The 16,068-nt window shown below is 40.0% G+C and overlaps 1 protein-coding gene and 1 pseudogene across 1 annotated transcript; both read left to right on the top strand.

Annotated features, from left to right (window-relative positions):
* The first annotated feature begins 200 nt into the window (after positions 1 to 200).
* On the top strand, positions 201 to 10,737 carry LOC140003502 (ubiquitin carboxyl-terminal hydrolase 42-like). The gene is made up of 14 exons (XM_072043888.1): positions 201 to 1,257; positions 2,857 to 3,094; positions 3,844 to 4,044; positions 4,629 to 4,739; positions 4,899 to 5,001; positions 5,206 to 5,273; positions 5,430 to 5,500; positions 6,033 to 6,115; positions 7,033 to 7,144; positions 7,521 to 7,661; positions 7,856 to 7,956; positions 8,420 to 8,561; positions 9,242 to 9,523; positions 10,323 to 10,737. Exons 2-14 carry the CDS (start codon positions 2,857 to 2,859, stop codon positions 10,413 to 10,415), a joined length of 1,746 nt encoding a protein of 581 aa, XP_071899989.1. The 5' UTR covers positions 201 to 1,257; the 3' UTR covers positions 10,416 to 10,737.
* LOC140003537 (uncharacterized) lies at positions 10,550 to 12,051 on the top strand (annotated as a pseudogene).
* Positions 12,052 to 16,068: the final 4,017 nt, after the last annotated feature.

The following is a 16,068-nucleotide window of genomic DNA, read 5'->3' as shown; positions in this document are numbered from 1 at the left end:
GAGCATTACCAAAGCACGAGGGAACATGCTCCTAGTGAAGAGAAGGAGAGTCAAAAAGCAGGTCCTTCCAGCGGCCAGGTTCAAAAGGCGTCACGCTGGAGCTCCGAGTTCGGCAGCATTCCGAGACCGTTTTGGCGGTTGTGGAGACGGCCCTGGCTGAGGTGGCTGCTGCTGTTGCTGCTGTCCCCTCTGTCCTCGCTGTTCCCGGACCTTGGAGACCTCCGGCGGCTCCCTGTGACAGGCCCTGTGGCCCCGGGGAGCTGCCCGCCGCCTCGTCGGCCAGCCCGGCAGCAATCCTGCCAGCACAGAATAGCTCACTGCGTTTCAGGGTAAAGTGACGATTAATTTCTATTTCCTGGCCTGGGTGCTGCTTCCTTCTTTAAGGAAGCTTCAAGGTTAAAGGTTAAGCTCAGTTATGTCAGGGCCCAAGTCCGTTTTGTGAAGGGGCTCTTGTACGAAAGCTTAAGCTGGGATTGACTCTCTGCTAAGCGGAGGCCAAACGTGTACCTACTGAGAAGCAGGTCCTAAGTGATAACATTTTCTAAAGAGACTGCTAAACACATCTGAACAGTGCTGCTGCAGAACTCTGAATGGGGGGATAGCAACTGTCTTAACTGATCTGGAATCTTGAGTTTACTTTTCAGTGGACAAGAGGTGTGTCTCTCAAGGCAAACAAAGAGAGGAGTAACACCCGATACTCATGTCAACATAAATTTATGCTCAGAGCGTAGGTGTAGGAACAGCATCGGTATGTATATGGAACATCGGGAGAGGAAGCTCTGTCGGTATTTACAGTTTTTCTACTACCTTGTCAGAGAGACGTTATCTCCACATTAGAAATGGATGTATTTTGAAACAGTGGTGGTGGATCGGATTTCTTCTTTCTAGTGTTAATATTTGCTCTTGAATCGTACTTAATACCTGGTAACGCCTCAATCAGTTGTCAAAAATAAACTTAAAAATGTGTAAGGCTTATCTCGTTGGTCAGTATAAAGATCAAGGCTTTTTTCCTTTTTCCTTTTTCCTTTACCTTTTCCTTTCTTCCCCAGTGTTGTTTTTCTTTTCTCCTTCTCACTACAGTCTTAATTTTGTTTCTTGTCCCTTAAGTGTGTTTTCAGTGTGTTGCTGAAACATTTTCTCTTTCAATCCGAAAAAAGGAGCTGTCACTGGTGAAGATCGGAGCTTATCTGAAAATCCCTGAGCCCAGGAGCTGTCACCTTAGTCTTCCAGTCGGACAAGGACGACTTCATTTCTCGTGTAAATGCATTTTTCAGGTTTGCGTATTGTTTTTTCAGGAATGGAAAGTGTGTATAAAATGGATTTAAAATCAATCTTAAATGTAAAATGTCAAGGGAAAAAAGTTCTAGTTACAACCTCTGCACATAATTTGCCAGCTGTGGGACTAGGAGTTTTCTTATTTACTGTGTTTTGTTTAACGTGTCTGAAGTTTAATGGATAGCAATCAAGGCGTGCTAGAAATCTGAAAGCACTTTATGCTTTGTTCTCTCAGTCATTTTGGTATAACAAACTAGCTTATGTTTTAAACGCTCCATTAGGTTAGTGGTTTCCCTATAGGTAACAAGTCCCTGTGTGCTACAGTAAGACAGTAACAAAACATGAAGTATAGAAGTTCATCCTGTCATGGATGCTTCTGCCTACGGACACACAATTATGCTTATTTAAAGCGGTATCACCTTGAAACCTAATCAGCATTTTAAAAAGGACTTTGTAGCAGTTATTGGCTTTTGTCCTGGAGGGCTGAGGTTTGTTTTGTTTTGTTTTACATTCAGCATTTCCATTTCTAGCTTACATTGCCCTGTTGTTTTGCATGAGGAAAACGTGCAACTTTACAAAGCAGAACGGAAAGAGCTGCTTTTTAGTCTAACGTTTCAGTTTTTTGTAGGAGTTTTAAATGTGGTAGGAGTAAAACACCAGAAGTACTGCTGCCAAAGTTATATTCAAACTCGTATTTCGTGGAGAAGCAGAAGAAGCCCAGGGAGAAATAAATTTGCAAACGTGCTCTTCATGCTCTCCTTTCCCAAGATTTCTCTGAGATATAGCCCATCCTCTGTGGGTTTTGAGGTATATGGTTCCCAGGAGTGAGAAGGAGGGCCAAACATCTCTCTTCTTGGATCTCAACATGCCAGGGCTTTAGTGTACTGCCACTTACGGCTCCGCTTTTTCACCTGGAAAAAGCGACCACATGATGTAGACTGAGGAGCCCTCACAAATTAACTTGCTATCACAAAGTGACGCCCAGAAAAGGTGTATTTAAAAGCTAGGCTCATTATAGAATAACAACAAACTCCTCATGATTGGTGCAGTAGACAGTGAGGTAGAGGGCGATCCCTGGAAAGACAGAAGAAAAGGAGCAGTGAGTTCTGGGTACCTTTGTGCACACGAAACAGAAAAACGCAGGCAGTGAAGTAATAGTGTTCCATTACTAACGCCAGCAATAGATAATTGCAACAATTACCTATTAGATCATAGGTAATAATTAACAGATAATTGTGCAACTCTGGAAATCAATAAATAACTGATTCCCCTCAGAGAATGTCTTCTACATTTTTATATTAAAAAGACTCCAGAGTTGTAATGGATTAAAATCCTACGGAAGTGAAAGAAATGGCATCAGCCACTAGTTCTGCAGAAGCTAAAAGTAATACCAATAGAGTTTAGATGGAAATTTTCACTTTGTGTGTTTAGTTTGGGGATTCTTTTTAAATCATTCATACCAGCGATTTAGTTCTTAAGGCTGTTTCTTTGAGATTAAGTGACAGGACTTCTGCTATTCTTTTCTTCTTGGAATGCTTCTTGATATTCTTACGTCAACCAGAACTTCTGTCTCTGTCGCAGATGTCAACAATGACCGTAGTTAAGAAGCCCAAATCTTCAAAGTCTAAAAAGCCCTCTTCAAGGCGGTCTGGCAAATCCAAGAAACCAAGTACTAAAATACTGATGTCACGCACTGCAAACTGGGGCCAGATACCGCCTGCAGAAGATTCAAGCCAAGTCTCTGTGGCCCAAGGACGTGGAGGTGCTATTTACTGTAGATCATCTGAAAAATCTAAGGCTTTTGCCCCAAGAGATCTAAGTAAGTGTGAGCTTTATCCTGACTCCATTTTCTTCAAAGCAAAAGTAGAAAATGCAGTTCTTACTTGTTGCACTGATAGAGAAGGGGACTAGTGTGAACAAAGACTTCAAAAGCGAATCCCCTAAGGCAACTGAAGTGACTGATGTTACAGAAATTAATTTTGATATATTTACAGTCAACAGAGAAATATGGGGAGCTTTTTGTAATGCACAGATTCATCCATGTCTTTTCCGTTTTGCAAAGAAAAGTGTTTGATTGTTGCTATTCACAGCTTCCATTTTTCACACGTTTTTTGAATGATAACATTGCTCAGGAAAAGATCTGGTATCTGTAGGGGTACCGTCATTCCTAGTTACTAGTTTTTACCTTTTTTCCGTATAATTTCAAGTCTAAGCTTGTGGTTTAAGTTATAATAAGGAAAAAAACAGTAGTTGAGTTAATCAGGTTAAAGATTATAGATGGAGAGGAACTTGGCATTAGGTACTGCAAACAGAATGGCAGTTAGCCTTGCCTTAGAAAAATTAAAATGGTTGACGAAAGCTGGTTTTTTGTTTTTTTTTTTTTTTCCCCAAAACATTGTGTTGACCAGCCAATTTGAATTTGGCGGTATTAAAGCTGTCTGCAATAATTTTCTTCTGGCTTGGATTGTAGCTAGCTCCTCTAGGTGCTCCTGCAGAATAGTATTTTTTTAAATACCTTCCTTAGAAACAAACAAACAAAATCTCTTTTTAAATTTAACTTTCTTGCAGTCGTTAATGATGGAATTGCTCCACCACAGAGCATTCTTTTTCCACCTGAGAAGATTTGTATGGATTGGCGAGAAACACAAAGTGTTGGAGTTGGCCTGTACAATCTTGGCAACACATGTTTTCTTAATGCTACTCTACAGTGTTTGACCTACACACCCCCACTTGCCAATTACATGCTTTCTCTCGAGCACGGCCAGTCATGTGAGTACTTTCTAAGAGTATTTCAAATCTGTTGGACAGCTCTGAAGGTGAAAGAACAGCAGTGATTCTGAGACAAGCTTATTTGCCTGATTTTACCTGTAGAAGCTGGCTTTGAGCACTGTATTAGCAGTGGGCTCCGAATAGCATACGGAGTGCAATTAATGCACTGTTTGTTTAATGAATGAATTTATTTATTTATGTATTTATTAAAGGATCATTTATTGCTTCGTGGGAATAATGAAGTGCATTGGACAGTAATGCATTTAGTAGTAATTTTAGAGAGTAATACATTTTTCAGCCTGTGGAGTTCACATTCCTGTCAGCCTTTACAAATGTGACTTTGCAGTAGTCTTTTAGATTTCTCATCACAAAATGCATTTGAATACAGGCTTAGTGGATACTTTTATTCTGTAAAGTTGTGTGAAATGAAATGTTACAAGACTGTTGGGACATTGGCATCTTGGGAGAATAGAATGTAGCAAGGAGAGTGGATATCGTATCTATAGTTTAAATTTTACTTAGATGTTTGTTTGTAGTTATGGATATTTTGCTGGACTGGGATGCTTTCTTCTTTCACTCTTCAGGTCGTGAACAAGATTTTTGCATGATGTGCACAATGGAGACTCACATTAACCAGGCCCTGCGTTGCACTGTTGATGCCATCGAGCCTACGCATGTTATCAGTAATCTCAGTCGTAAGTGGCTTCAGATGTGTTTCTTTTCGATAGCTTGTAATCTTCAAATACTTATTTGATGTGTATAAGTGGTTTTAACACTAGAAAGAAGAGAGATTTTAGAAATACAAGAATGATTTCATTTTTAAATGAGGTGAATACTATCATCTTCTTCTTTAGGAATAGGACAACATTTCCGTTTTGGCAGTCAAGAAGACGCACACGAGTTCTTGCGCTATACTGTTGATGCTATGCAGGAAGCGTGCTTGAATGGAAGCACTGAGTAAGCATAAACAAGTTCACTTTCATACATTCTCTAGCACCTTCTAGTCCTTTATTTACTATCAAAAATGATCTCTAGCACCTTTTAGTGCCTTATTTACTATCAGCAACGAAAGTCTACATCATCCTTAGTTTTCATAAAACTCTTTGAAGAGTTAACTCTGCGCCTTAAATCTTCTGAGGTCTGATTATAATTTATTTCCAGATTGGACAGATCTTCTCAAGCTACCACCATCATTCATCAAATATTTGGAGGATTTCTAAGATCGAGAGGTACTTTAAAAAATATTCCTGTCCTTAGAACTGATCTGTGTCTTTTGTCGGTAGTAAAGCAGTCTGTAGTTTGTCTAAAGTAGTATCTGGCAACAACTTGAATTTGGACAGTTAGTCTCCTTCACATAAGGTTAAGCATTTATATTTTGCTTCCAGTGAAGTGCTTGAATTGCAAAGCAGTTTCGGATACGTATGAGGCATTTCTTGATATCACTTTGGATATAAAGGTAAGATGTTTTCTAAATATAATTCATGATGTTTAAGTACATGCCTAACTTTCTAAATTAAACTTGTTTACCTTAAAAAACCAAACCACATATAATGTTAAAACGTAAGAGCTTGGTGGTGCTAAGGAAGTGGATTGGACTTTGTCCTTCTGTGGAACCCATGTAAATAGTCTCCACATTTGCATTGGGTTTAAGGGGAAAGAATTCTCTTTCTGCAAAAATTATAATGCTGTCATACTTCTCTGTTGTTCTACCCCAATGTACATCTAATTGTTAGACTGATGAATTTGTCCCCAGTATTGATGACAAAGCACACTATAGGTGCTGTCTAGGCTACTGGAAAAGTATTTGTTCCGAAGTCAAATGACTTCCAGGTGAGGTCAATGCTGAGCATGCTCTTTCTGCCTCCTTCTTCACAGTGCTCATAGTAGATCGCTGGAGTATGTTAGTAAGATTCTCTTACAAACTACTAGTACGTCTCTGGAATTTTGAATTTACGGTGACTTTACGCTCTTCTTTCTCGCTCCTCTAGGCGGTTTCATCTGTTACCAGAGCTCTGGAACTCTTTGTGAAACCTGAAGAGCTGGGTGGAGAGAATTGCTATAAATGTAGCGAGTAAGATTTTGACGAATTAGGTCTTAATCCTAGATGTCAGTTTTATATGTTGCATGACTCTGTTGGACTACCTCTAAACTTTGGATCTACTTACGAGTTTTGTGGAAGTTTATAAAACACTTGGATTTTTGTTTCTTTGGAGGGGGGAAGTCTTGTTCAGAGGCATTCCCTATGGGTTTGCAATTCTCTGGCTCGTATTTTGCCATCAGAATTCAAAAAGAGATACTTTTGTTCTTTCTATTTATTAGCTCTCGACAGTACTTTTCTTGATGTAAACTGCCCAGTTTCCGTTGTTCTCTGGGCTAGTGGCTAATTTTCACTGCTTACACTGTAGGTCCTACCTTGGAGCGGGCAATGTATCAAACTGAACTATTGTGTTTCAAAGGATGGCAGACAGTTTCAGTGTCTTTCCAGACAAGCTCAGTACATGAAGACTTCCTACTGTTAAATGTCTCCCTCCTGTAGAATGACCATGTGCTTCTGTTGTATTTTTGATGTTGATAGACGACCTATGTTGGAGATTATTTGCAATTTCTAGTCCTGGGGACCAAGGCTCTCTCGTTCCACTTTCATTATTTGTATTTCCCTTGAAAGCTGAAAGAATGTATCCAGGATTGGAGTTCAAATAGCCACTTTTGTAGACCAAGAAATGGTACCTTGCCATCCAACCTGGTAATACCCTTTCGTGAGAGATTCCTGTTCCTGCTATGCCCGGGGTTTTGGGAGAATTTACCTTCTTCACTGTATTAACAAACCTGACACGCAGTGCATGGGTTTATGAAAAGAAAAAAGACCAACCTATTATGCAAGTAAATGTCATTCAAATAGCATAGGCATGCGTGAGACATTAAAACGAGTTTGTTTTGGGGGCGAAAAAAGAAGATGCCTTCAAACACTTATCTCTGCTTGTTTTTAAGGTGTAAAAAGATGGTTCCTGCATCCAAGAGATTTACCATACACCGTTCTTCCAAGGTTCTCACAATATCACTGAAAAGATTTGCAGATTTCACAGGTGGAAAGATCAACAAGGTATATTTACCACTGTAATGCAACTATATCATTGTGTAATGGGACATCCCCCAAAGCTGAAAGTTGTTTATATTTTCAGACAGTAATTGTAGACTAACGACTATGGCTTATTCTTTCTCTTAATATCAATAAAGTTCCCGCTTGACAAGAAGCATATGCTTTCCTCTGAGAAGGCTGATTCATCAGGAAACAGTTCTCTGCAACTTCTAGTCTTCAACATTGTTTATGGGAAGACTTATTTGTAGTGAATCAAGAAATATCTTCTAGAAATATATTCTAGAAATAAATTCTAGTCTGTGTTTTTTTTAAGTGTTTTTCTCTGGCTAGTCCACGAAGTACTCTGGGATAATTTTCTATCTTCTTGGTCTCTCTTTAGGTGGTGAAATATCCGGAGTATTTGGACCTGAGAGCCTACATGTCACAGTCAATGGGAGAACCACTGCTCTATGCCTTATACGCGGTGCTGGTACATCACGGTGTCAGCTGTCACTCAGGACACTATATATGCTATGTAAAGGTAGAAGTCAACAGCATTTCTAACAGGGTAAAGGTTGTGCTGGCAAACCAGTGAAAGCGTGACTAGCAGCTACTGTTTCTAGGGAAAAAGATTTCATTATATTTTTATTTGACACGTGTGTATTTTGTTCCTATCCGTGATTTCATTTGGAACACGTGCAATTCACCTAAAGAAATGGTTGTCTTTATTTGCAGGCTGGTAATGGACTTTGGTATCAGATGAATGATGCTAAAGTAGTCCGTACTGACATTAAGAGAGTTCTTGGTCAGCAAGCTTACATACTTTTTTATATCAGGTAATAACAAATCTTAACATGTGTTCAGAAGAGATTTACTTTCCTGTTATTGATATTTTTCTGTTTTGCAAGTGTTTTTCTTGCTATCCCAGGGAAAGATTATTATTTGTCTAATTCAGTTCTGTCTAACCTGAAATTCTCTGTGTCATTTATTATCTTTTGTTGCTTGGCCTGAAACTGCAGCACTTGTGTAAATTGCTATCTATGTGTTACCTGTAGCTGGCTAATTTAGAGAAGGAGAAAAATGAAGGTCATCTGTCGTGTAAGAATGAATGATTGTTCTGAAAGTGATAGTCTTAGTAGGAAGACTGTTCTCTCCTTTTCAGTTTGTAGTCTTGGCGAAGCCTTCTGTAGAGAAGGCTTCCATATCGTATGAACTGTTCCTCTAAAATTATAGGATGGGATTTAATCCAAGAGTAGGCTGAAAGAAAAACTAAACTCCGATCACTGCTCTTTTCTGAAGGCGCTATGATTTGACACTTGGAGAACGTGCGTTTTACTTGCCAGCACCATCTTATCCCTGTTCATTCCCTCCTGGTCAGCAGGGGGCTAATAGTAAGCAGGCTGGATTTATGGGACCACGACTTCTTCCTCATATGATTAAGGTAATTCAGGGAAGTGGGAGGGCAGGTAACGGCACCAAACTGCTAGTGGGTTTGGGGTTTGGTGTGGGGTTTTTTGTTTGGTTTTCAGCATCTTAGTTTTGTTTTCCTTCCCATGCTGCAGCTTTCTTCACAGCCTTCATGCTACAGCCAGAGTCATTCAAACAGTGGTTACTGCTAAATTGTGCAGCCATGAGACTCCATTACTTTATACCTCCAAGACAGCTTTCTAAAGCACAGAGAGCTACGCTCTTTGACAATTTAAGCAGAGTGTACTAATCCTCGAATCATTTAAAAGAGGACTTGTTTTTCCTATCGTCGTCACTTTAGCTAAGACAGGGAAAACTAATTGTCTTATTCCTGAGCACCAGAACAATTACTTCAGGCTTTTCAGGGTATGTTTAAAGGGGAAAATAAATATATTTGGGAATAGCAGCAGGTAATGTTAAGTTGTTTGGCTGGTTTTCAAAGATGATGTTAATTTGATTCCAATCGGCTGTAAACCAAAAGCAGGAATTGAATACGCTTATTGGACTTGCATTTATCTTTAAAGGGCAGTGTGTTTTTCTTTGTAGGTGTTAAGACCATTTGTAGAAATACTCAGTAGGAGAGTTTTGTGTTTCAAAATGTTAAATGCAGTGTTTGCGTTAATCCATCTTGCCATTTCTTCTTTTTAAATACAGAATTCAAGCCGTTTAAATGGAAATGGATCCATAAAAGAGGACGCAAAGACCACTGGTGTCACCCTAAAAAGGCCATCTTCAGCACCACCGATGGCCTGTGTTCAAAACCAGACAATTACCAGGCCTTCAATTACTGATCCGTCAAGAAAACAGAAGATCACCTCCAGTATTCACAATAAATTGCCTGCTCGTCGGACTGTGTCACAGCCTGACTGTCTTAGCAGTGCTGCGGAGGACGAAGATCTCTACCAGGCTGTTCCTTCATCCACAATTACAAATTCGGTAATGCAAATGAAGCAAATGCAAACAAGCAAAAAAGTTTCTGATGAGATTTTTGTGGAGCCAACAGTGAATGAAAATCCTAAACTCAGCTCTGATAACACAGTCCCTTACGGTGCAGAATCTTCAGGAAAATCTGAGGAGGAGTCAAAGGGCTTATTTAAAAGGAATTGCAATGCAATGTCCTCTAATGGAATTTTGGTTGGAAAGGTAGTCCGTACATTGCAGCATTCCGGTTCTTCCTGTCAGAATGCTGACGAAGGAAGATCCCAGCATGAGCTGCCAAAAACCGATTCACTAAATGGTGCTATTAGGTTAGTTAATGAATCGAAAGAAAACGGACTGAAACTTGATGATTCCACTTGCCGAGTTGAACCTGTTAAACCTTCTGAGATGTTCTTTTCTAAAACAAATGGATTGCTTGAAACATAGATTTGCTCCATCGAGAATTTCTCACCTATGATGTATTCGGGAGTGTTTATTGTGTTCCTAATTCAGGTGAAATACTGAGAAAACACAGCACAAATGTGATTGTAAGACTTTGTGGTATTATCCCATTAGAATTTGCAGACCTGAGCTTACATTACAACTTGTCAACTTAAGCTCAGCTGAGATAAAAATTCCTAAGTTTCATAAAGTAGATTTTGGGAGGTGAGTTGGGGTTATCTTTGAAGTGTAGATAATGCATACAACTCAAAACGGTCTTGCTTACCATTTAATGGAGAAATTCTGACAAGACTAGTCCTCAGTACTACTACAAATAGTATTTTTTTGTCTGCTGACTTGTGCGTTTTGATTGCAGATGCCTGGAGCTATGCCTTCAGTCAATCGAGAAATCATCACGGAGTCCCTCACAGCCAGCCAGCTGAACAGCTTGTCAGAGGAAACGAGGTAAAATGAGCACAGTCTGATTAAGACAAGACCTTATGGAAGTTCGTTACGGTTTTATCTGTCTACTAATAGTATTTAATGGAAGGATTTAAATTAGTACAATTCCATGCTGTATGTCCAGCGTTACGAACAGAACTAATGATCAGCACTGAGCATATCACTCTGATGCAGGTTGGTGCCTCAAGGAGAACTTGTGTTCCTTCATAGAATGTTTTTCCATTTTTCTCCACTGTCTGGAGAAACACTGGCTGTTCCCCGCTCGCCCCTATGCCTTTTTTCTCAGAGCAGCAGGTGGAAGGAGACGGATGCATTTGCTTTTTTAGTGCAATGGCTTCAGAAGCAAGAGGGAAGAAAGCACTTTCTCAGGGAGCTGAAGAAGGTGTCCTAATCACAGGAGAGGTTTCTAAATGGCATATCTCTGCGAGTGTTCCTGTAGTCCGGAGGTTTTTGTTTGTTTGTTTGCCTTTGGAAGGTTTTACTGTTAATCTTCACGTCCTTCAGCAGAAGTGAGAAATGTGATTTTATTTTGTGCAGTGTCGCGGACCCTCCGAAATCTACTGGGAAGGATGAATACCTCGCACAGTACCAATGTGATGACGGTGGAGACAAGGAGAAACCAAGAAGATCAAAAGAACGTGACCTCATTTCAAAAGAAAACGTTTTGTACGGCAAAGAGACTTCTGAGCCTGGTGAGAAATTGCGGCAAACTTCCTCTCTCGAGTGTGACACTGAATGTAGCTCTAAAAAGCTTTCCTCCTCAGCTATTGCAGAGAGATGCCAAGGTAGAAAGGACAAGACTAAAAACACTGAGAAAGAGCATTACCAAAGCAAGAGGGAACATGCTCCTAGTGAAGAGAAGGAGAGTCAAAAAGCAGGTCCTTCCAGCAAGAGGAGGTGTTCTCAGAGCATGGAAGTTGTTCATCAAAAGCGTCACAAGCAGGAGCACTGGGAGGGAAGCAGGTGCAGATCTTTCCCTGGTGAAAGAAACAGCCCTGAGAATGGCAGAAGAGCAGTCAAATATTCAAAGTACAGATCTGGCAGCGGAGGAAGATCAGAACAAGGTAGCAATAGATATTACCGATCCAAAGGGGAAAGAAGTTGGAGCAGAGAAAGATACTATCAAGATGAAGCACGGAGGTGGGAAAGTTGTAGCTATTACAATGATTACTATTCACCTCATGCGACAGGAGACAGTAGAGAGAGAAAGTTCTCTCACGGCGATGCAGCCTTTGACAAATGGACTGCAACTTACTACGGCAGGTCACATAAGCATTATCATTACAAAAGTGGATGGCCTCACGGTTCCCTCTTGAGAGATGAAGATGGACGTCGCTTTAGCACACCCCGAGCAGACTTGCATCGTTGCTCGGTATCTCAGCAACATTCTGGAAGACATTCTCGTGAAAGACATGCGCTTCCACCTGTGTCAGCTCATTTGGAGAACTGTCGCCAGAAAAATGAAACAGAAGGAAACAGAAAAAGAAAATCTACCCGTGCAGAAGGTAGTGAAAGTGAAATAGAAAGGAAAGACAGAAAGATAGAAAAGGAGCTTTTAGGTGGTGAAAAAAATGCAAAAATATCACAAGTTCTAGAAGAAAAAGAAGTCTAAGGATAAACATGGAGAGAAGGATTCCAAGTAAGCAAGGATTCCAGCATACTCCGCATTTTTTATCCTAATTCTTTTCTGGGTGCTTCTCATGTATTCCTTCTTTTTTTTTTTTTTCTCCTTTTTTTTTTCTTCTCTTTTTTTCTTCTTCTTTTTTTTTTTTTTTTTTTTTTTTTTCTGGTAGTTTCTAAGTTACTTAGATAGCATCAGCTGGCTGGGGATCATGTTGTTAGGTTGATCAGTGAAGATAGGAAAGCTATTGCTGAATTGTTTCAGAGCACTAGCTTTGGACCACATAGTTGGAAACACATCCGTACACCATTCTGGATTAGGTTAAAAGTTTTTTCTGCTTGCACGTATTCCAGAGCTAGCCATTGTTAATGATCTGTGTACAAACCAGGACCTATGGTCCTCCAATCTGAGGGCTTAAGTTTGCTACATCTAAAGTAAGTTGCGTGTGCACAAAGCACCACAAAATAGCTGACATGCTGCAAATCACCACCTGTGGTAAAATAAATAAAGTTTCATATAGGCAACAAGTGCCACATCTTTTTTTCTCTTTTAAACTTGCATGTTTCTTTCAGACTTCACGATTTGTGTTTCTGTGTGCTCCACTTTGACAATGCCAATCCCAAGCGTAAAACAAGAAGAAAAAGGAGAAGAAAAAGAAGAAAAAAGAGAACCAGCAGGAAAGTGAAAGGCTCCTTGGAACACTTAGATCCTCATTTCCAGAAGATAACGCGGGAGAAGAAGGAAGAATCCCATCCTCCAGATGGCTCTTCATGTGAGCAATGCAGAAGTGAGAGCAGTAAACAACCTTACAAGGAAGGGAAGCCTTCCAGCGCAGGCGAAAGCAAGAAATACAGCTCCGTCTCATCCAACGAGTGTATTAAAGGTAAGCGGCCGCAGTGTGTTTGAGGAATTACTTTTCTATTAATGTAGAGATTATTTCCAACAGTCTTGAAGTGCTTGGTGACTTAACAGTCTGCTGGATATTAAAAAAAAAAGCTGATGGACTTTTTCTTTCCGTTTTTAAATGACCACTAGGAAAGAATGCCTGAAATAAAGAGGTGAAAGGCAAATAGTTTTCATTTGGTGTGATGATTAAGTGGCAAACAAGAGGAAGAGTTGCAAGATCCCTTCTTAAATTCAGTCCAGCCAAGTAGGAAAAGTAAACGTGGACAGCTGTATCTTGGCAAAGAAGATAGTAGGGAGCAAGGAGGTTTAGCAGTCAAGATGGAAGGTGATGCCATGAGGCTTACAGGCTAGTAATGTTCTAGTGAAACCCAGCCTTCCTAAAGAAGCCTGCCTGAATAATTCCTGTGAATAACAGACTCTGTTCAGCTATTTCCTAACATAGAAACGGTGCTGACTGCTTCTTCAGAGTAACATAAGTTAGTGATACTACTGAAATAGTTGTGGTTCAGACGTAGATCTGATTTCTCCTAAGCACGCTGAATTCACAGCTGTTGATCCTCCAGCGGAGGCTTTGCAATTGAACACCTGGAGAATAGGTAAATTTCCCGCTGTTGTTCTCCTCTCCTCTTGTTTTGTTTTGTTTTGTTTTCCTAGTAGAATAGGCTTAAGACTCTGAAGAAACGGGCTGCTTTTTTTCATTTCCAACACTGGCTGTTCCTCCTGAGCCCCGCCTTCTATTTTTGCAGTCACAGGATACGTGAATGTAAATTCTTGGGAGAGAGGTAGAAAACTCTGTTTCAACTGGTGTTTTTTTCGGCTATGTGGGGAGACCAAATAGGGTGGTTTTGAATCTTCTGGCTCTTATTCAGAGCAGCAGCATGTGGAGGGAGACAGATGCGTGTGCTTTTTTAGTGCAATGGCTTCAGAAGCAAGAGGGGAAAAACACTTTCTCTGGGAGCTGGAGAAGGTGTCCTTATCGCAGGAGAGGTTTCTAAATGGCATATCTTTGCGAGTGTTCCTGTAGTCTGGAGGTTTTTGTTTGTTTGTTTGCCTTTGGAAGGTTTTACTGTTAATCTTCACGTCCTTCAGCAGAAGTGAGAAATGTGATTTTATTTTGTGCAGTGTCGCGGACCCTCCGAAATCTACTGGGAAGGATGAATACCTCGCACAGTACCAATGTGATGACGGTGGAGACAAGGAGAAACCAAGAAGATCAAAAGAACGTGACCTCATTTCTAATGAAAATGTTTTGTACGGCAAAGAGACTTCTGAGCCTGGTGAGAAATTGCGGCAAACTTCCTCTCTCAAGTGTGACACTGAATGTAGCTCTAAAAAGCTTTCCTCCTCAGCTATTGCAGAGAGATGCCAAGGTAGAAAGGACAAGACTAAAAACACTGAGAAAGAGCATTACCAAAGCACGAGGGAACATCACGGAACATTTTCCGTGATTTTCTTCCTGAGCAGAAGTGTGCAGTACTCCTTTTCCATTAATGTAGAGATTATTTCAAACAGTCTTGAAGTGCTTGATGACTTACCAGTCTGCAGATTTATTATCAAACCAAAAAAAAAAACCCGACTTGGTAGACTATTTTTTTCCCACTTTTGAATGACTACTAGGAAGAAGGTTGTTCCGGCATCAAGAAAGTCATGTGGAATGTAACAAAATTTACTGAACCAGTAAATAAAAACTATATTTTTCTATTAGTTCCATTGTTTCAACTCTTCTGACGCTTATGGATGGCACAGATAACAGAGGGGAGATCGTGGTAATCGGAGCTACCAACAGACTGGATTCTATAGATCCTGCTTTACGAAGACCAGGACGCTTTGGCAGAGAGTTCCTCTTCAACTTGCCAAATAAAGAGGTGAGAACTTAAATTGAATGTTAGTGCTACCATGGCAAAGTCCAACTTTATAGGAAAAAAAAATAATTGACAACTTGAACAAAAGAGTGATATGTGGAGACACTGCGATGTTCCATGGAGGGCAAATCTGGTACTGGATATATATGGTCAGGATGATACCACCAAGTAGTTAGTTCTATAATCAAACCTTTCATTCCCAAAGTTGTACATGTTTGCTTAATTATTTAGTCCACTTGGGCGTTTTCATCATGAAGTTGTGTTTTTGGTCTCAATCCTTCACTTCTGAATGAATAGGGGACGTGTTTGCATTTGATTGTGCCCCGGATCGGTGGTAGTAGTTTGAGTCATAATTATTTTCTTCTTTATAGTAATTGTAGCAATTTGAAGCATTGTGCCAGAAGTGCTTTCTGTGAATTTACAGCCTGAAAAGCAAATGTGATGAAGTAATGAGACTGTCACAATGAAAGCTTGCTAAGTTTTAGAGAAGTTTTTTGGACAACAAAGAAATGTTTCTGGATAAATTTTTCATTACAGTATTTTCCTCTGGGTCATTAGGTCCCGTAGTTTGGAAACTTGTTATTGAAGCTATAAATGCCTTTTCTTTCATTGTAGGTTCCTAGAAAAAGTTCAGTATAACAAATAAGAAATATTCAATTTCCTGGTTGAAAATGCAGAGTGTATATTAAATAACTGTAAAATACTTGAAAGTTGAGCAAATAAGAAAAGCGTATTAATAGATGAGGGGTTTTGAGGAAGGACTGGTTTTTTTTTGTTTGTTTATTTGTTTGCTTGCTTTTTGGTTTGTTTGTTTCTTGGTATTTTTAAGGAAAACTTGGGACAAGCTAAAACGCAATGATTTTGCTTCCAGGCTAGAAAAGAAATTTTCAAGATTCATACTCGTGACTGGACCCCTAAGCCACCGGACATGTTGCTTGATGAACTAGCTGAGAAATGCATTGGTAAGACTGAAACCAAAATGGATTCTTGCTTGTGAGCAAGTTGTAAAGAACCTTAGCTTGTACCAGGCAGTACCCAAGCTCTTGTGCCTTGCTGCACAACTAGTCAACGAGGCAGCTGGCACGCCTTCATAGCAATCAGAGTTAGATGCTTTCATCTATTTACTCTTTGTTGTCGTTCTTTTTGTTGTCTGAGAACGTTAAATGGTTCTGGGGCATCTTCCTCAAGAGTATAGTTTTTGATGAGGAGTCTGTTTCAGCTGCATAAGCGCAAGATGAGACAGTGCGCAACATGAAACTTCCCTGCAGAGC

The sequence above is a fragment of the Anas platyrhynchos genome, chromosome 12 (assembly GCF_047663525.1).
Source record: "Anas platyrhynchos isolate ZD024472 breed Pekin duck chromosome 12, IASCAAS_PekinDuck_T2T, whole genome shotgun sequence".
NCBI lineage: Eukaryota > Metazoa > Chordata > Aves > Anseriformes > Anatidae > Anas > Anas platyrhynchos.
The sequence above is the reverse complement of the archived record's forward strand: the minus strand, read 5'-3'. Positions and strand labels throughout refer to the sequence as shown.

Excerpts from the sequence above, each read along its gene's own strand:
- LOC140003502 (XM_072043888.1), top strand. The coding sequence starts at position 2,857 with ATGTCAACAATGACCGTAGTTAAGAAGCCCAAATCTTCAAAGTCTAAA. Across the intron at positions 4,045-4,628 it reads TCTCGAGCACGGCCAGTCAT|GTCGTGAACAAGATTTTTGC; the intron begins GTGAGTACTTTC and ends TTCACTCTTCAG. Across the intron at positions 9,524-10,322 it reads CATCCACAATTACAAATTCG|ATGCCTGGAGCTATGCCTTC; the intron begins GTAATGCAAATG and ends TTTTGATTGCAG.